Genomic DNA, 21,406 nt, shown 5'->3' with positions numbered 1-21,406 from the left:
TGTGCTGGAGGACACACTGCACCAGTGATTAGTGTCCATCCTTGGGGGATCTTCCGAAACTGACCTGTGACCATGACCCTTTGAAGCAGAGACGGCTGCTTCTCTGTTAGGACACTGAGGAACTTGGGTTCCTCTGCTATGAACTTGGGACTTGAGTTGAGAGTGAGAAAAGCAAGAATTTTTTTTTTTTTTTGGTAGTTATAGCAGAATTCTTCATATTCAAAAAATACACAGTTTTCATTTCCTTGGCTTTTAATCTTTATTAATTTTATCTTTTTGTTTTGTTTGCTATTTCTTAAAATTAACTGTTGGGAGATGGTCTTGAAAATACTTTGCTATGCACGTATTCATGGTGCTAAGCTAGCACAGAGGAATGAAAAACCATTTAAAACAAATGGAGGGGCGCCTGGGTGGCCCAGTGGGTTAAGCCTCTGCCTTCGGCTCAGGTCATGATCTCAGAGTCCTGGGATTGAGCCCCACATCCAGGCCCTCTGCTCAGCAGGGAGCCTGCTTCCCCACTCTCTCTCTCTGCCTGCCTTCCTGGCTACTTATGATCTCAGTCAAATAAATAAACAAAATCTTAAAAAAAAAATTAAACAAATGGAAACAGCTGCTATGAAGTTATTGAAGTATAGAAGGAAAATGTGAAGCAGAAAGACAGGATTCTCTTTAATTGAGGCCAGTTATGCACAAAGATCAAGAATGTTCTATCCTTGGGCTTGCCCATGTGACCTCCATCTAGACTCCTCCTTGCTGTCAATAAGGCTTGTCTGACCCTAGGTGCTGAGGCTACAGCAAGGACCACATACTGACTGTGATTTGTTCCAGGGTACAAGTTTGTTTTCTGGTGGTGTTTTCTTCAAGGACATTAGAGAGGGAAGGTCATTTTGAAAGCTAGAGACCCATCTTTCCAAAGACATGTAAACTTGAAAGAATGTCACAAACAGCCATGGGAAGGAACTTACGTGTGTTACTTGTTCTTTAAAATAAAAAAGGTGGGGGGGGCCTGGGTGGCTCAGTTAGTTAAGTGACTGCCTTAGGCTCAGGTCATGATCCTAAAGTCCTGGGATCAAGTCACACATCGGGCTACCTGCTCAGGAGTCTGCTTCTCCCACTGACCTCTCTCCTCTCATGCTCTCTCTCTCAAATAAATAAATAAAATCATTAAAAAAGAAGAAGAAAGAAAAAGAAAAAGGTAGGGGTGCCTGGGTGGCTCAGATGGTTAAGCGTCTGTCTGCCTTCACTCGGGTCATGATCCCGGGATCCTGGGATCGAGTCCCGTGCCCTGCTCAGTGGGGAGCCTGCTTCTCCCTCTCTCTCATGAATAAATAAATAAAATCTTAAAAAAAAAAAAAGAAATAAGAAAAAGGTAGCCTTCTTCTTGCTGAACATTTTGTCTAGAAGCTTTTAGGCAAAGCCAAGTAAAGTTGGTGCGTCTATGCTGATGGGGAGCAGGGAGCTACAGTGTCAGAGGGTGTCAGAGTCCCAGCAGGGTGAAGAAAGTGGCCAACTGGGAGGCAGGCCTGGCATGGGGTGCCGGAACCCAACAGTGTCAGGTCAGTGTGCCCATGAGGGGCAGCCCAGCACGGGCATGGGAGCTCAGGGGGCTGAGGAGGGTGCCCGGGCGGGAAGACTGCCCAGAGCAGGGAAAGAGGGAAGGCATCTCAGCAAAGGGGCAGGCTGACAGGGTGTCGAAGCCCAAGTGAAGGGAGAAGGGTGAGGAGGGAGATCTGTGCAGGGAGGCCATCCAGTGTGGGGTCCTGGCGCCCCAGGGGGGTCAGCATGGTCTGTGTGGGAGGGTGGCCCAGCACAGCATCCTGGATCCCAGGCAGGGTAAGCTTGGTGCTCTGGGACTGTGAGACCCTGGGGGGGGTTGTAGAGGACTCTCACGTGGGGGGGGTCCGGGTGCAGGGCGTTGGAGCACATGGCAGGTAAGGAGGGCATCCACATGGGAAAAAGGGTGGACTGTGGCAGTTACATACAGACCAGTGACTGCGTAAGTAAATAATAAGACAATAGAAGCTAGTTTTCTCTCTGTCAAATAGGACTTACAAAGCTGAAACGGGAGAAAACTAGAAATGAATTCTTTAGTGCTGGCCTGGACTTGGCAAGTATAACCAGAAACACACAGTTGCACGTATCTAGATAATTCCTGACTCTGTCTGCCAAGATGCCCAGGGACAGTGGTAGCTGACTAGCACGCATATCCTGGTTTCTGGAACTCTGGAAGGAGGCAGGGCTCCTCGGAAAAGTGGCTGGATCTAGGGCTGGGCAGGCAAGGTACAGAATAATTCTGGAATATCTTGTTGTGTTTGAGAGTTTAAAGGCGTACTCAGGAATGATGCGCACGTGTCAGAGACATAGAAGCCATCTTGAAGGAGCCACCACTGGCTGAACCGAGGACAAATCAAAGTTGTGACCGTTAACAGGTTACGACCAAGGAACAAGATCAGGGACCATGAACTGTACGGACATAAATAAACGAATATGTTAAAACTCTGATGGGGGAAACAGGACATTTACAAACACCTCCCACAAAATAATTACTAATTACAAGGAGAATGAGAATAACTCGACAGTGGTCATGCCTGGTAGACACCACCTTAGTCAAGGGCTCCAAGTGAATTTTGTTGGGAGTGGGTCCAAGGTCATCACCTGACAGGACGCAGTGACAAGAGCATCAGTTCTGTGACATTCCTGCCAAAGACGCACCACCTCAATCTAATCCCGAGGAAACATCCCACAACCCCGAATTGAGAGACATGCAATAAAATAACCAGCCTATAATCTTTGAGTGTGAACCCCAAGACAGACCCGGGGAGACCAGACATCCTCCCAGACTGAAGGAGACTAAAGGTGTCTGACAGCTAAATGCAATGCTTCAAAAGGAGCTGGATATTTTGATATAAAGGCCATTATTGAGACAACTGGCAAATCTTGAATGGGAGCCTGGGGATGAGAAGGGTGTAATACACCAGTGTTAATTTCCTGAGTTTTGTGTTTTCTGCTAGGCAAAGGTCCTTCTTTGGAGGAAAAACATATTGTAGTATTGGGGCGATGGCCATCATTGTTGGCAACTTAACCTCAAAATGGTTCAGGAAAAAAAAAAAGAGTTCTTTGTGCTCCCAAACCAGTAAAGATATCTTGATATGTACTCCCAATATATTTTAGTTACCTAAACACACACACACACACACACACACACACACACACACGTTACAGACATGTTGTGGTACCCTTGTATCATCTATAAAACTCATAAAAATAGAATGTATATCAGATTAGGAAATAAAAGAAATAAAAGGACACGGTCATTAAAATTAGTTTATGAAGCTTCCACATAAGCCTTGGGGAGTATTGGTATCCTGACCCCATAGATGATGCTCCCAGGCTTATTCAGCACATACTTAATAAGCAGCAAGTCTTAAAAGCCGGGCTCTGGGCCAGGCAGTGTGGCAGTGACATACGTGCCCATTCAGAGCTCGCTCACTCCCGAGTTCTCCCCACCCATGGGAGCCCTGCTTTGGACAGATTAGGAACATCCACACTGGGATAATCCAGCTGTTTCTTAGAACCTGAGAGCCTTGAGTCCTGCCTTGGCTTGGGGAATGGCAGATCTTTCCCAAATGAAATGAGATTGGGGGGAAAAAAATCTTTGATGTAGGATAGATACCACTGTATGCGCTGATAAAGGTAAACTAGAAGGCATTTTGACTATCTGTACACATTAGAGAAAAGTTATTTGAATGATGGTAGGTTAAATTTCAACTAAATTATAGGAAGCCAAGGATGACTCACTATTACACTGGTTCTCATCATTCAGGTTTCAGCTCAAATACCACTTTTTCAGACATGTCTGCCCTGACCACTCTTGTTAAAAATTGACCACCCAGCAAGCCACTCCCTATCCCTCTACTATTTTATTTTCTTTGTGGTACATGTTATATTAGAACGTCTTACTCACTTGTTTGCGTGTCAATTTTTCTCTCCCTATGCTCCACGAGGGCTGGCACCCTTTCTCGTTCACCGTGGTCTCCCTAGAACCTGTAAATGACCGTGGCTGGCACAGTGTTCAACGATACTGCTTACATGCACCGAACCAGACTGAGGAACCTGCAAACCCATGTCTAAGACCATGATAGCAAAGCTCCTTATAAGTTGGTGATATCTTAATACCACCGGTCATTAGGATACCGAATTACCTAATGAACTGATTCCAAGTCCTTTTTAACTCTTGGTTTTCAGATGATATATTCACAATGGAAACCATAAATATAACTGAAGGTAACTGGAGATACCTTTTTCATTTCAGAAGAACCTAAGGTATCTGAAAATCCCTAAATGTTATAATACACTGTGGTGTGTGGTCTGAGGACCCAGCGCGAGTCCATGAATTTGCTACTAGTCCATGATAAGGCTTAGCAGAGAAATTGAGAAAAAGTGTCTAGAACCATTCTGGCAAGCTTACATTGCTGTGACATAAGTGCATTTTACGAAAACATCAGCCTGCGATAGTTTGGAGGAAAAAAACTGGTCCTCCACTGAGCAGTGAGTCTGAGAAGCATTCGTTTATAGTTTACCCAGAAATTCATTAAAAAGTAACAAAAACGTGAATGACCAGACTGGGGAAAATCTTAAATTCTGAGAACAGAATGTATGGGAGATGCTGTGGTACACTGGAAACTCTTCTAACAAGGGGGTGGCAGGAATGCAAACAGGTACAAGCAACTGTAGACACCGCTGGACAGTATTTGCTGGCACTCAAGAAACGCAACCTTACGAGCCAGAAGCATCTGTCCTGCTAAAACCCCTAAGGACCCCCCCTGCACCCCCACCTACAGAAGACATACAAAGAACATTTAGCATCACAGCACCTGTCAAAAATAACCTAAATGTCCAACGTAAGAAGCTGTAAACAAATTATGGTAATTTTATAGAATGGGACACTATACAGCAAGCGAAACAATACGTATTTCAACATGGATTATTCTTACAGATAAAATGTTGAGGGGAAAAAAAAAGAATTCATACCATATGCCACTTATATAAAATTTAAAATAATGTCAAATGTGATGTATTTCACTAGTGTTTTAGTTTTTAGCGTTCAGATCCTGAATGTATCTTCTTAGACTTATACTTCAATATTTCATGGTGCTACTGTAACTGGTAACGTTTTTTAAATTTCAGTTTCCAAATGGTTACTGCTAGCATATAGCCGGTACAGCTGATTCTGTGTATTGACCCCATATTCTACAATCTTTCTGAACTAGTTCTGACAGTCGCTATGTCAATTCCTTTCCAAATGGACAATCATGACAATTGCAAATGGAAAATTTTAAAAGTACAGTTGACCCTTGAACAACGGTTTGAAGTGTCAGTCCATTTATATATGGAATTTTTTTAATGCAGTATAGTCCTGTACATGTGATTTTAATAACACACTTTCTTGTGATTTTAATAACATTTTTTTCTAGCTCACTTTATTGTAAGAATCCAGTACCTAGTATGTATAACATATAAAGTATGTGTTAATCGACTATGTTATTGGGAAGGCTTCTGGTCAACAGCAGGCGATTAGTTGTGAAATTCTGGAGGAAATCCCAAGTTTTTAATTCCATGGAGGGTGAGTGTTCTTACCCCCAGCATTGTTCAAGGATCAATCATAGTATATGCACACACAGTTAAGCGGAAGCAGAAGAAAGACCAATATTTGATCACTGGACCTACAAATACGGCAATTTCATATGGTCAGACTTAATAAAAAAGTTGAAATTACACGGGAAATCATAAGCACTGAGTTCAGGGTAATGGTTACCTGTAGGAGGAGACACAAGGGGTTCAATTACATTAGTAAAATTTTATTAGTTAAATTGGGTGGCCACATGGGTTTTCTTTACGTTAGTCTTTATCCTTCTCGCGTGACCCAAAAATTGCCCTTCGTTTAGGAGCTTGGGATGGTGCCTTCACACAAGATAAATAAGCAAACTTGGAAGTTATTTGCCTGTGTCTTACCTGGACTCCTTGGGTGAGCAGAGGCCAAGGCAAGGTCGCACACAAGGGAGCCTGTTTGGGGAACTGAATGCATGGGACAGAGAGGCAACAGTGAAACAGGGAAGGACGGAAAGCCAGTCCTCCTTCTGTCCAGGTTTTGTTATCAAGCTGGTCACCTCTGTGGCCAGCCGGGGTGTGGTCTGGCCAGGAGCCCTAAGAAGGCGGTAAGAAGACCCTCGGAGCTGGCTTCAGTGTCAGAAGAAGGGGGACTTATTCACTGGCTCTAGCCTCCCACTGGTCAAGGGTTGCCCTGTGGGATGCAGACTCCCTCGCATTTTCCCTTCTGCACAGGCGTCAGGACAGCCCAGCCACCCCACATAGGCAGCAGAGAAACGCTGGGACGATATGCAAGGTTATGATATAGTGGAGGCCAGTGGCTGAGGTTATATCTGCGCACAGCTGGCGGCTTGAGCAACAGCTGGAGTGAAGAGGTGGGCCAAGAGGACGCGTATGGGGGCAACAGAGGGGCCCAATACATACAAATCACATGCACACACGCAAGTGTGTGTGTGTAATATGTATGTGTGTGTATATGCGCATGATATACGTATGTATATATAAAAGCATATTACGGAGAATGTTAAGCTCAAGAAAAAAGGGTTCTTTTTTTAAACATCTTTTTACATACTTTTATTGTGGTAAAATATACGCAACACAGCATATGCCATTTTAACCATTTTTAAGTGTACAATTCAGTGGCATTAAACATCGTCACACTGTTGTGAAACACCACTACCCATCTTCAGGACTCTGTCATCCCCAACTGAACCTCTGTGCCCACAAAACTATAACTCCCCACTCTCCACTCCCTCCGGCCCTGAAAACCACCTTTCTACTTTGCGTCTCTCTGAGCCAGGCTACCCTCTCTCACAGACGAGGAGTCATACAATACGTGTCCCCTTGTGTCTCTTATTTCACTCTGTATGTCTTTCAAGGGTCATGCATGTTATCACATGTATCAGAACATCATTCACTTTTAAAGCTGAGTAACATTCCACTGGATCTACACACCGCCCTTTATGCATTTATGCATCGATGGACCCATGGGTTCTTTCTGCCTCTTGGCGTTGCAAAGGAGGCTGCTATGAACACCAGTGCATGAATCCTCCTCAAGTCTCTGCTTTTTATTTTTAAAGATTTTATTTATTCATTTGACAGAGAGAGAGAGATCACAAGTAGGCAGAGAGGTAGACAGAGAGAGAGAGGAGGAAGCAGGCTCCCCGCTGAGCAGAGAGCCCGATGCGGGGCTCAATCCCAGGATCCTGAGACCATGACCTGAGCCCAAGGCAGAGGCTTAACCCACTGGGCCACCCAGGCGCCGGAGTCCCTGCTTTTTAAACGTATCCAGAAGCAGCGTCCTGGACCTTATGGTAATTCTATGCTTAAAATTCTTTGAGGAACTGCCCCGGTTTTTGACAGCAGATGCACCATTTTGCATTCTTACCAACAACGCACAAAGGTTCCAATTTCTCCACATCCTTGTCAACACCTGCTCTGTTTTTAGGATAGCAGCCATCCTAATGGGTGTGAAGTGGCACCTCACTGTGATTTTGATTTGAACTGCCCTAATGGTTAGTGATGGTGATCATCTTTTCATGTGCTTATTGGTCATTTGTGCATCTTCTCTGGGGAAATATCTAAGTTCTTTGCCCATTTTTCAACTGGGTTGTTTGTTTTTTGTTGTGGAGTTTTAGGATTTCTTTATACATTCTGGATATTAATCCTTTACCAGATAATATGACTTGAAAATATTGCCTTCCATTCTGTGGGACTGCCTTTCCTGCCTTTCACAGATGGTGTCCTCTGATGTCCACATTTTAAATTCTGATAAAATCCAACTTTTTTCTATTGTTGCCTGTGCTTTGGGTGTCGTATCCAAGAAATCATTGCCAAATCCAATGTCAAGAAGCTTTTCCTCTGTTATCTTCTAAGAGTTCTATGGTTTTAACTTCTGAGTGTTTTATGGTTTTAACTGTGACATTTAGGTCCTTGATCCATTCTGAATCAAATTTTGCATAAGGTGTAAGATAAGCGTCCAACTTCATTCTTTTGCATGTGGATCTCCATTTCCCCCAGAGCCTTTTGTTGAAAAGACTGTCCTTTCCACATTGAATGGTCTTGGCACCCTTGTTGAAAATTATTCAACTATAAGTGCCAGGGTTCATTCTGGGCTCTCTATTCTATCGCATTGGTCAATATGTTCATCTTTATGCCAGAAAAACAACGGCTTTTAAAAAAATTTATTGAAATATAATTGACATATATGTACCCACACCATTTTGATTACTGTAGCCCCGTAATAAGGAACATATCTTAACATAATAAAGGCCATATATGATAAGCCCACAGCTAACATCACATTCAATGATGAAAAGGTGAAAGCCTTTCCTCAAAGATGAGGAACAAGACAAAAATGCCCACACTCACTACTTCTATTCCACACAGTACTGGAAGTCCTAGCCAGAGCATTAGGTGAGAAAAAGAAATAAAATGCATCCAAATTGGAAAAGAAGTAAAACTGTCACCGTTTGCAGATGACATGATATACACAGAAAACCCTAAAGACTTAAAAAAAAAAAACCTGTTAAAACTAATAAACTCAGTGAAGTTGAAGGATATTGAATACACAAAGATATGTCATATTTCTTGTATTTATAACAAACTACCAGAAAGAGAAATTAAGAAAACAATCCCATTTATACTTGCATCAAAAAGTGTAAAATATGTAGGAAAAAATTTAACCAAACAGGTAAAAAAAGATTTGTATATTGAAAACTACAAGACAGAAATGAAAGAAACTGAAGAATTTATAAATAAATGGAAAGATATTCATGCTCATGGACTGGAAGAATCATTATTGTTTAAATGTCCATACTACCCAAAGCAATCTATAAATGCAATGAAATCGCTATTGAAATTCCAATGGCATTTTTTGGAGAAATAGAATATAGAATCCTAAAAATTGTACAGAACTATAAAAATTCCTGAATAGCCAGAGCCATCTTGAGAAAGAACAAAGCTGGAGGATCACACTCCCTGCTTTCAAATGATATTACAAAGCTATAGTAATTAAAACACTATAGTACTGGTATAAAATTAGACACAGAGATCAATGAAACAGAATTAGAGTGTGGGGAAAGAAACCCACATATACACGGTCAATTAATTTTCAACAAAGGAGCCAAAAGCATATGATGGGAAAAGAGCAGTCTTGTGAGTAAATGGTGCTGGGAAAATTGGACAGCTACACACAGAGAATGAACTCCGACCATTATCTTACACCGCATACAAAAATTCATCCAAAAATGGATTAAAGCTTTGGTGTAAGACTGTAAACTATAAGAAATCCTGGAAGAAAAAAACAGGTGATAAACTCTATGTCACAGGTCTTGGCAATGATTTTTTTTTTTTTTAATCTGACACCAAAACCAAAGGAACAAAACAAAAATAAGCAGGACTACATCAAACTGAAACACAAAATGAAAAGGCAACCTACTGAACAGGAGAAACTAGTTGCAAGTCATGTATCTGGTTAAGGAGCTAACATCCAAAATATATAAAGAAACTCATAAACTGAATAGAAAAAACCCACACAATCTGATTTCGAAAATGGGCTGGAGATCTGAATAGCCATTTTTTTCCCAAAGAAGACATACAAATGCCCAACAGGTAAGCAAAAAGATGCTCAACATCACTAATCATCAAGGAAATGCAGATAAAACCACAGGATATCACTCTCACACCTGATAGTGTCAAAAAGAGAGGAGATAAGTGTTGGCGAGGATGTGGAGAGAAGGGAACCCTTGTGCACTACTGGTCGGAATGCAAATTGGTGTAGACACTGTGCAAAACGGTATGGAGGCGCCTCAAAAATTAAAATGATACAGCAATTCCACTTCTGGGTATTTATCCCAAGAAAACAAAAACATGAACTTGAAAAGATATCTGCCCTCCCATGTTTACTGCAGTATTATATACAATAGCAAAGACATGGAAATGGCCTCAGTGTCCATTGATGGATGAATGGATAAAGAAAATGTGGTGTGTGTGTGGTCTTGCACATACACTCACGCACACAGAGGCACACAATAGAGTGTTATTCAGCCCTTAAAAAAAATGAAATCTTGCCATTTAGGAAATGTATGGACCCTGAGGGCATTATGTTAAGTGAAATAAGTCAGACAAAAAAAGGCAATTACCATATGATCTCTTTTAGATGGGGGATTCAAAAAAACAAAACAAACAAAATGAACTCATAGATACAGAGAAGAGACTGGTGGTTGCCAGAGGCACAGGGAAACGGGGTGGCAAATGGGTGAAACTGGCCAAAAGGTAGAAACTTCCAGTTATAAACTAACATTCTGCAGCTGCAGATATTACCAGTAAGGCTTTTATACAAAATTTACCATGACTAAGAACCGTATATAAAAGGAAGTCCACTGACTGAACTGCTCCTAGAATTTCTAATGATACGACTTCCAATTTAATTTAGGTTAGATATAATCCCAAATGGTTTTTCAAATGAAAATAAATCAACAAGAACTCACCACTTTGTCAAGTAAAAAAAAAAACTTCCTAGGTTACACTTAAAGAAAAAAACAAGAAGTTGGAACGGATACGATTGTGAGGTTTTTTGAATGAATCCTTAGGAATATAATTTTAAGATAAAACTAGTAATATGTGTGGGTCTTTCATGGATCACAAATAAACAACAAGGTCGATGTAATTATTATATAAAAATGCAGAGCTCTTAAAACTTTTGAGAAAACTAGGAAGGATGATTTCAAACGGTCTGCATCATGGCCGAGCTTGAGAAAGAAACGAACACAAAGCTGAAAGGTACAGAGCTGGCGGTTCCCCTTCACTCTACCCCCACCCCCTTCTTAACCCAGTCCCCTCCCTTTGGACTCTCCTTCCACCTCCGCGGCCCTGCTCTTCACACATTGTCCACACACATTCCTAACACGTACTTCTGATCACCCTTTTGCTCAGAAGACTATTTCCCGAAGAAGAGCAAGCCCCTTGAACTTTGCAGAACGTCCCACGCTCACCTTTCCAGCTGGATTTAACTTCACCTTGGCTGCGTCTCACCTGTGCACCTGCCACAAGAGCTCCTCCCTGAAGTGTCCACACTTCCTGGAGTCAGCTCGTGGGCTCGCTTCTGTTCCCTCTGGCCAGAATTCCCCTACCCTTCCCTGCTAACCTCCTCCCCGGCTCGCTCCGCTCTTCTCCAATGCCATCTCCCCGGAAGATCTTTCCCTCCAGCTGGCTGTCCTACTGTCCTCTGACACCTCAAGTTACTAAGTGCCTCGAAAGCCACTAGTGTTCCATCTTATGCCGGAATTACTTATCATCTCCCGGGAAGGGCTGTTCATGGTCTGAGGCAGAAGCTGTTTCTATTTCTACTCTATCTCTGGAAGCAAGTGGCACAGTGCCTTATGCACTTGAGTGCGTAGTGAGTCAAACCATATGAAGTTCTCTCCAAGAAAGTCACTGGATGGAAAATTCTCTGGGTGCGCAGACAGAAAATTAAAGGGCTGGTATGTTGAGAAAAAAGTGTCAGCACATGCAAAATTTCTACCAATGACAAGAATATTTACTTTGGTACAACTGAGACCTATAGGCTTTTGTGAGGTCACGATGGGAAAAAAAAAAAAAAGCCACACACAAAACCTCTCTTTCCAGGTAAATAATGAATGAACTAAAGGAGAGTAGCCTTTAAAAAATAAACTCATTTTTCCCCAAACTGTACAAAGTAATACAAGAAATGCTAACAATTCTGTTATAATGAATTTATAAATAATCCTAATTATGGAATCAGCCTCAGAAAAAAGCTTAAAATACTTCTGGCTTGTATGAATTTACTCCCAAGTAATAGGAAGCCAGGATAAAAATCACTAGCTTTTCCTTAATTACAGGCTCCAAAAATTGAATGAATGAATGAGTGAATGAATCAGGACTTCATAAGACCTGGTTCAGAGTTCACTATAAACCAGTGCTTCTCAAAGTATTTGTGGGAAAAGGACTAATTTTGAAATACTTCCTAGGTCTTGCAGACCAGGACGCTCATAAAATACAATTAAAAATGTTGCAGCAATGTCTAAGGGTTGATGCGTGCTTTTCGTACATGTCACGAGCCAGGAACGAACTCGGCAAATGCGCAGCAGCGATCTGCTCTTTCCCTGAGGCCCCACTGAACCCGCTACCACATGCAGGGGAAGGCAGGAAGCGTGCCTACCTTCTGCTGTTGCACCTCAAACACCGCTTCGTGGACGCTGCAAGCAAAAAGTGAGGTAGGCAGATCACTGAAATCCATCATCTCTTCCAAATCATCTTCATTTTCACCAAAAACCATCTCTTCTTCCTCTTCTTGGTCACTGCTACAGAGGTCTGACTGGCTATCACTCCAAGATTTCATAGTGTCCCCCAGCATTATCTCCTAACAGCAGGTCTTCTCTGTTTTGAAAGTCCTAAGGTGTCTACAAGGCATCTGGTGTTAAAAAAAAAAAAGAAAAAGAAAAAGAAAAGAAAACAGCATAAAGATAAGATTGGGAAGGCCAAATACTGTTTCAGTCAATTCTCAAGACAGCAATTCATCAACGGAAGCAATCTTGTTCAGCAAAGATAAACCAGAGTTTTAAATCAATTCATTACAGTCCTCACAAATTCTACATGTTCTACTCTGCTTATGTTCTACTTTGCTTAGCATATTTTACCTTGTATATTTCACTGGCAATGACATATGACCAAAAAAAGGCAAAAAATTTTCTAGTGGAATTGGGGGAAAAAAAGGGGTGGGGGTGGGGGCAATACAAAATGAGTGAATCTGTACACTAGTTTACAAGCAGTAGGAAGGAAAATGTGAACCAGAACTGCCTTCACATATTTGTTTTGGGTTTTTGGTCTACAACACTGAAACTGGCAGCGTTTAAAAACCCACACGATTCATTCACCATCTGCACCGTGAAATCTGTCTGCAATGACATGACTTCACCTTTCTTAACCAGTCTGCTCTTTTTGACTATACTCCCGAAGAATTAAGTTCAACAGAACCAGAAGTTCTATATAAAGTAGGTCTTTGTTAATATTAGAAATATTTAGGAAGCCTGGGTGGCTCAGTCGGTTAAGGGTCTGACGCTTCATTTCGGCTCAGGTCACGATCTCAGTGAGAGCATGGTGAGATCGAGCTCTGCATCAGGCTCCATGCTGGGTGTGGATTCTCTCTCTTCCTCTCCCTCTGCCCCTCTGAAATAAATAAATTAAACAACAAAAAAGAAATATTTTAAGGCAAAATCTGACACAGACAATAATCAAAGAGATATCCTTTTTCTGGGCATTTAAAAATTAATAATTTTAACTCCAAGGCACTGAGCTGATAGTGTCCCTTTGTTAAATAATGGAACAGAGTCTGTCTTCTATGGACCTTATGTGCACGTCTCTCTCTTCTGATGAACTCCAAGCACAGTGCCTTCAGCATAACATATTTCAATATGCGAAATGGAATTTAAGAAATACCAATCAGGCACAGAAAAATTAAGTAGTCACGATTACTAGTAGTTTAATACTACTTCATTTGTGATCTCCCATGTTATTTCAAAGAACAAAATGCTGTAAATATATTGCTTATATAGAGTACATGACAGATGTTAATGATAGGCTAAAAACAGCAGAGATTTTTTAATCTTTTCATTATTCTACTACGCCCATCAGGAAAGACTAATCCCCAAAAGTAAAATCCTTACTCATTTTAATAAATGTTTTCTGGGGGTGCCTGGGGGGCTCAGTCGGCTAAGCATCAGCCTTCGGCTCAGGTCATGTTCCCAGGGTCCTGGGATCAAGCCCCGCATCGGGCTCCCTGCTCGGTGGGAAGCCTGCTTCTCCCTCTCCCACTCCCCCTGCTTGTGTTCCCTCTCTGGCTGTCACTCTGGGTCAAATAAATAAATAAAAATCTTTAAAAAAAAAAGAGAGAGAAAATAAAAAAAATAAATATTTTCTGAATGCCCATTGCATGACAGGTATTATTAGGGATATTAGATGAGTAAGAAATAGTTCTTATCCTCAAGGAGCTCCCACCAAAGCAGAATTTCTTCTCCTCCACAATGCTAACGGCTCCTAAAGGAATTCTGTTCTACGAATTAGTTCCTATGCTTTCAATTTCTCCTTCTCCATCTGTTCCTTTTCCTCAGCGAACACACCTATTTAAGATTTCCCACCCCCACCCACCCAATCTTAAAAAAAAATAAAAAACAACACCTTTCCTTGTGGATTCTACCTGCCCCTCCATCTACCTCTCCACCTGCCTCTCCTTCACCTTTCCTACCAATTCCCCTTCTGCTGTGTTGTTCCTCAACCACGGTCGCTGGCAAATTGGGTGCCACCAGACTCCTCCCACTGTCATCGGGGCTGACACCGCCCTCACAGGCCTGCGTCTGCCCACTCACCCCGCAACCTGGCGGGGGCCTCTGCCTTCGTGGCGCTCCCTCCTCCCCCGCTCTTTGTTGAAGGCTCCTCGGTCTCCACCTACCCTCTTGCCTTGGGCTCTTTGAGGTTTCATCCCCTTCCTTCCTCCTCCTCTGATTCTTCTTGGGCAGTTTCACCCACACTCCAGCATTTAACCACTTAACCACCCCGGCTGCTCAGCTGTGTCTCCTGCTTACCATAAGGTTCACACACACACACACACACATATACACCGCTCGGGCCGAGGCTGCCTTTCACTCTCCACAGTCAACTGTAAGCTGGGAAGGTTGTCACCAGGACAAGAACAGAATCTGGGGCAATGAAGGGGAGGAGAGAGCTTGGAAAAAGTACAGGACCCCAAGAGATTCTGATCTGCTCCTAGCTCTTTCAGGCCTACACACACCGAAAATCACTGTCTGTATGATTCATATATCCAGAATCAACCTCCCTCTCCTGAGTTCCAGACTTGTCTTTCTGGCTTTTGATTATACGTATCTACCTGGGTAACAAACAGGTACTGCCATTGTTTTAAACATTATACCTCTAATTAGATGATTGTGCCGGAAATCTCCAATCTGGAAAGGGGCCTGGTGGGGGGGGGGGGGAGGATGGTATCTCACTAGAGCTTTCACTGTCATCTTTTATTGAGACCAAGCTGTCACTTAGCGTTCATAGCTCTCTGAGCCCTTTGTTCACTTCTCTATTATATACTTATCCACAACTATTTGTTTACAAATCACTCCCAGCTACCAGACCGGCAGCGACTTTGAATCCCAAGTCCCTGGCACAGTTTCTGGCTCACAGTATACGCTTAGTAAGGACTGCTGAGTGAAAGCAGATAGCACTACGTTTACCCCACTGATATGGCAGCACAGATGAAGAAAAATTTATTATTTTTTTTTAGATTTAAGTTATTTATGTGAGACAGAGAACCCAAGTGAGGAGGAGGAAGGGACAGAAGGAGAAGCAGACTCCGCAATGAGCAGGGAGCCTGATGTACGACTCTATCCTAGGACCCTGGGATCATGACCCAAGCTGAAGACAGACACTTAGCCGACTGAGCCACCCAGGTGCCCCGGAAAATTTAGTTTCCCCATGGATGTTATGGACAGACTTAAAGATGAACAGAATCTCAGTAGAAAAATGATGGGGTGCATTCCAGGCAAAGCTAACAGTTCATGGACAAAGACAGGAGAGATTGGCATGCACAGAGATCTGATGTGGCCACAGGGTACCGTATTTGTGGGGTGGCATGACACAGAGTTAAAAAGGGGGCGTGGACCAAGCTCCTTGAAAGTAGAGTTACAGAGTCCTGATATAAAAACCAGTCAATGTCAGCATGCCAATGAAGGCCTTCAGGCAGGGAAATGATATAACCAACCCAGTTTAACTTTTAATATCACTAAAAGTAGAGTGTCTTTATATCTTATCTCTTATAGAGGCACTAATATTTTCAATCTCGCCCTACTCTCAATCCATTAAAGAGGTAAAGAAAATACTCTGCCTGGTAATTTGGAGGCTGGAAAGCTGGAGAGCAGTGAATGTCTAGATTTGGAAATATGAGAAAATCAACCAAATTTTGATAAGATTTTTTTGTTTCAAGATCCTTCCTCCAACCCCTAAAAAGGGGTTAAAAAAAAAAATCAGAGCACAGAAACACTCCCTCACTTGACTTAAAAAAAAAAAATTCTTAGAATGTTACACCTTCATTTCCTGTTTTCTACCTACACTTTGGGGTAACTTTCTTTTGAAAAAATTTCAAAAAGAAAAGTAAGAATACTACAAGGAATTCCTGTACACTCTTTACCCAGAGTTATCTATTAATTAATTTATGCCCATTTTTAAAATCATTCTATTTCTAAACATATACTTTTTCCCCTGAACCACTGAATGTAAGACAAATGTGCTGTTTTTACTCTTAAGTATTTCACTGTGTAAGAACAAGACCATTTTCTTACACAATCCACAGACACTGGTAATACTGTTACCTAAATCAGCATCTATATTCAAATTTTGTCAGTTATCCAAATAATGTCTTTATGATTATTTTCTCTTCAAATTTTTTAGGCTATTGTTAAATAATCTGCCTTTTGTCCCAAGAGATTACTTTTTTTTTTTTAAGATTTTATTTATTTATTTGACAGAGAGAGATCACAAGCAGGCAGAGAGGCAGGCAGAGAGAGAGGAGGAAGCAGGCTCCCCACTGAGCAGACAGCCCAATGTGGGGCTCGATCCCAGGACCCCGAGACCATGACCTGAGCCGAAGGTAGAGACTTAACCCACTGAGCCACCCAGGTGCCCCTGTCCCAAGAGATTTAAATAACCTTTATAGTATTGATACATTTTTTTCACTTATACATTACTGTATATTTGATACAGTAATTTAAAAGACTGGAATTTGGGGTGCCTGGGTGGCTCAGTTGGTTAAGTACCCAACTCTAGATTCGACTGGGAGCATGATCTCAGTGTCAGGAGATCAAGCCCTGCATCAGCTCTGTGTTAGGTGTGGAGCCTGCTTAAGATTCATTCATTCTCTCTCTCTCTCTCTCTCTCTCTCTCTGCCCCTCCCTGTGCTCTCTCCTTCGCTCCCTCTCTAAAAAATAAATAAATAAATAAATAAAATAATAATAATTTTAAAAAAAGGAGGATTGATGATTTATTATAGTAACTGCAAACAAGTTTGAACAGTCGTCAAGTATATCTCAGGAAGAGTCAGGCTCCATTATTAATTCTCTAGATTCAAACTCTGGCTCCCCCAGTACTCTATATTAGGCAAATTCTTTTGCTTCCCTTCCTGTTTCCTCAACTGTAAAACAGAATTATAAAATAATAACCCTTACCCAATAAGGATGTCAGAAAGGTTAAATGCTAAGTGCTCAGAACAATGCTTTGCATACAGTTACTGCTCAACCATTATTTTTACACAGGCACAATGTACGTCAGGGAATTGTTGGGTTGAAAGGATGCCAAGAATACCAGAACCACTAGTGGAACAGATATTAAAACAATAAAGTGAGAAAAATACCTAACCAAATAATTTAATTCCAAGCAACAAAAAGGCTACAAAAGATAAAATGAATACTTTGTATCATCTCAAGAAAACTGTTCAGTGGCAGATGGACAATGAAACAGGCTCAGAGCAACCCCTGGCAGCAGTAATAGGGCTCCAGGAAGAACACATTTAAAATTTAAAAACAGCTCGTTGAAAAAAAAATAAAGGCCACAGTGCCTTTTTTATGGGCTTCATGGAATTTTATGTTGTAATTCAGTGCCCACAGTATCAGAGATATTATCTTTCAGATGATGGTTCTCTCGCTGAACTTGCTGAAGGCAAACCAGGATATTTTTTTGGATATAGCCTAAGACAACACCATCAACCATTTCATAATTTTCTGACATCATAACTGCAGATACATTTGAACAGAAAAAGAGAGCTGATCAAAATCAACCAGTGGACACGACAATCTTAGCACATCTGTAAAGAAATCATCCTGTAAGGTGACTTCCCTGGTAGTAGCTTGGTTTTATTAAGACAAAGGAGAAAGTGACAAAACTACATTGTTTCTATGTTGTTGGTCCTAGGGTTGTTGCAAACTCTATCCCACTCCAACTATTATAAGATCAATCCTTGGTTTAACAGAAAAGGCTGAACCAATATCCTCCAGCTTCGTAAGCAAAGGTCTGTGCTAATCAGGGTTTAGCATCATCTCAGGGCAACTGTAGCTGTGGCTGGCTTCTGGCAAATTGTTTCTTCATGGAAATATGAAATGAGTAGAAAACTAGTGACCATCTGCTCTACTACAAGCCTTGTGACAAAAGTAATCCATCAAGACAAAACATCAGGCACGTGCATTTGACTTCGTATTTTAAGTTTTGATAGGAAAAGGTAAGTTCCTCCTCCTCCAGGACTTTTTTTTAAATAATTTTTCAAAATAGTACACATATCAACTTGGTTAACTTTTAAAATGCCTTAGCTAGATGCACTTTATTATCTTTTGATGTATTCAAAATGAGACTGACCAATACTGGAAACAAACAAGTACTCCCTTTCCAGCTCTACACATGCCTGAAAAATAACCTTGCAATAAGTATCTGGCTTCTTACTTGTTCTCTCATATATAAAATAAGGACAATACTTACAGATGTTGTTGAACTACTAAATTCTTTTTAAAAACCTCAAAATTAGAATTTGGACTAAATTTCTTTTATCAAAGAAACCCCCAGAATTGTCAATATGGGGGCCCTGAGCTATCATGTAAGTCTCCAACTTCTATTCCCTCCTCATTTACCACTTCTAGGTAGACTTTTACTGCTTTTTAGTAGTTGTGGCAAAAAGAAAAAGAAAGAAAACTGATGCAAAACTAAAGTAGGTGAAAATCAGATTTCTGTAATTTTTATGTTTCAATGACCTATGCCCTCTTTTCACAGATAACTTAGAATCGGTCCTATTATAATCATTGAGCTTCAGTGCTCCACCAGGAATAGTGGTATTTCTTGGTGTGAGAGACAGAACAGAAACAAACAACAGCAAAAGAATCAACTGTGGGATCATATGAAAATAATAGGTTTTTAAAGATCTATTAAGGTAGAGATATAAAAAGCTGATGCTATTTTGCTGTATATAATGCATTTTCCCTCACTATAACCTCTACATTCTAGAGGGAGAGTGAGAATCCACTGTCTGACCCCCACCTTCTGGGGGTTTGGGGGGGGTCTAAATAACAAATGGTATTGAACTTTAGACCTTCTGTTATTTCACAGGCTTCAGCCTAATGGATTTCCAAATCACACTGTTTAATCACGATGTTTTTCTTAAGTCTTTCAACCAACAAATCCTCTGGCACCATATAAAATGTGCTTTCATTTGTAACCCCTGACATCCCACATGTTCAAAAGCTTTACAAATGTTACAACTCAATAATGGGAAAAATCTCGTTTTCCCTAAAAGCGATGAAATCTCTTCCCACGCCAGGAAAGAAAAGGTTTGTGGAGGCAGTTAAACGTAAAGCTGATGGCACCGCTAAAGAAGGGGTACAGCCCTCAAGCCTTTCTTCCTCCATCAGAAATTCCTCAAGACCAACAAAAAGTCCCTGCCAAAAAGTACCAATTTGTGTGAGGCACAAAAATCTATACCCCGAGTCTCCATGTTGTATTTTTTATAATTAAATAAATCGAACCAGAGCTAATGAAATAGTCCTAAATTATTCTGAATCCTATGCAACCACAGCTACAAGTAAGTCAGTTGCTTCTCTTAACAAGGAGCACATCAGTGACTTCCATGAAATGCAGAGAATTCTATGAAAAGTGTAAATAACGTGGTGTGCTAGGTAATTTTCAATTCGGGGTGGGGGGAGGAATATTTCTGGCTTTGAGCAACACACTAAAACACCACTTTAAAGAATCCTGGTTTGTCCCTGAGACCTGCTCCCTACACCAGACTCGTAATCCCTAAAGGAGATGATCAGATTTTGCACGGAAGCTGGAGTGAGGCAGCCTGCAAACAGACCACTGTCACTCTACCGGTCCAGGCAGCAGATGGAAGCAGACAGACAAGTTCCATAGAGAGTTAGTAAAGCGAAGGCTAGTCGTGCATTATCAAGGGGGTGGAGAGGGGCTTCGAACTCCAGGCCGTCCCTGTTTTACCAACGGCACCTTTCCTGCCTTAAGGGGCAAAATGGGCCTGTGAGCTATTCAGAGTCGAACTGTTGCGAGAAAACCGCCGGTGGACAGGAGAGAACAATTTTCTTGGTTCTGTTTTCCAAGGCACCACCCCAGAGCTGCCGGAGAAGACGCTGGGCACGAGAGGGGCAGGACCCTGGACGCGCAGCATCTCTGGGGTCTGGGGCACCGGAACGCCCACCTCTCTCGGGTACCTGCGGACTGTTTCCTTCTATTTTTCTTTCTTTAACTTTCCGCACCCCGCGCCCCCCACGTTCCCCGGTGCTGCCCGCACACGGTGCTGGGAGAAGCCGCGCGCCGGCCCCACCCTGCGAAGGGGACTCACCTGCGCGCTCCGCCGCTGCAGGATGGAGGGAAGGCGGGAAGGGGCGAGGCCCGGGCGGCCCGACCGGCTAAGCGGGAGCCGGGGCGCCGCGAGGAGCGGGGGCCGGGGAGACAGCAGCGGGCGGCAGCCGGGACACAGTCCGCGCGGCTCCGGCCGCCGGCAGCCTCGCCGCCACGCCCTCGACGCTCGCGGGAGCCGCAGCCTCGCCGGGGGCGCGAGCGGCGTCAGGGCCCAGCCGGGCTGCCGGCGTCGCGCGCGCGTCCCCGCTCCGCCCCCTCCCCCGGCAGGGCGCGCGCGGCGCAGGCGCCCGAGGTCGGCGGCCGGCAGGGGCGCGCCGGGCCGGGACGCCGGCAGGAAGCGGCCCCGCCCCTCGAGCGCGGCCTTGGGGGCGGGGCGGGGGTCCGACCGCGCGCGCGCGCACTTGGAGGGCACAGCTGGGGTTGCTGATTCCCGGGCCGCGGGGCGCTGGGGCGGCTTTGCTGGAGCTGGGCTCTAAGTACCCGACGACAGAGCCTTTGGCGCCCTTTTCGTCTCCCACCGTGGCCAGAAATAGTTTCTCTCCTTCTCCCGTTGGTTCCGTGTGTCGGCCGCAAGAGGAGTTAGTGGGAGTATTAGACTATGTACAGTGCGCCGCGTGCTTGGCGAGCTTTACCTCGTTTAACCTCACGGTCACCGGCGAACCGGATATTATTAGCCAGCTTTTACAGACGTGCTGGCTTGCCCGAGGAGAGGCGGCGGCTAGATGGGAGCTGAGCTGCAGGTAGCACCGAGGGTGCAGCTCCGCAGCCTGGTCTCTTCCTCGCAGTGGGATTCTGCTCCCGAATCCCGCCGCTGCCGCAGCCTCCTTCCACTCCGCCAGTTCCCCGGTCCCCGCTCCCTTCCCTCTTCTTC

The 21,406-nt window shown here is 43.1% G+C and overlaps 1 protein-coding gene across 1 annotated transcript in view; it reads right to left on the bottom strand.

Moving 5' to 3' along the window:
• Positions 1–20,716, bottom strand: part of RCAN3 (RCAN family member 3) — a 29,365-nt gene extending 8,649 nt beyond the window's left edge. The window contains exons 1-2 of the mRNA XM_032863762.1: positions 20,516–20,716; positions 12,290–12,541 (exon numbers count right to left, since the gene is read on the bottom strand). Of these exons, the coding sequence (XP_032719653.1) occupies positions 12,290–12,484 (195 nt within the window). The 5' untranslated portion in view covers positions 12,485–12,541; positions 20,516–20,716. The remainder of the gene's footprint in view (positions 1–12,289; positions 12,542–20,515) is intronic.
• Between the last annotated feature and the right edge of the window lie 690 nt (positions 20,717–21,406).

Source organism: Lontra canadensis, unplaced genomic scaffold (genome assembly GCF_010015895.1).
Source record: "Lontra canadensis isolate GAN:19392208 unplaced genomic scaffold, GSC_riverotter_1.0 scaffold25, whole genome shotgun sequence".
Lineage (NCBI taxonomy): Eukaryota > Metazoa > Chordata > Mammalia > Carnivora > Mustelidae > Lontra > Lontra canadensis.
This window is presented reverse-complemented; position numbering and strand designations above follow the sequence as displayed.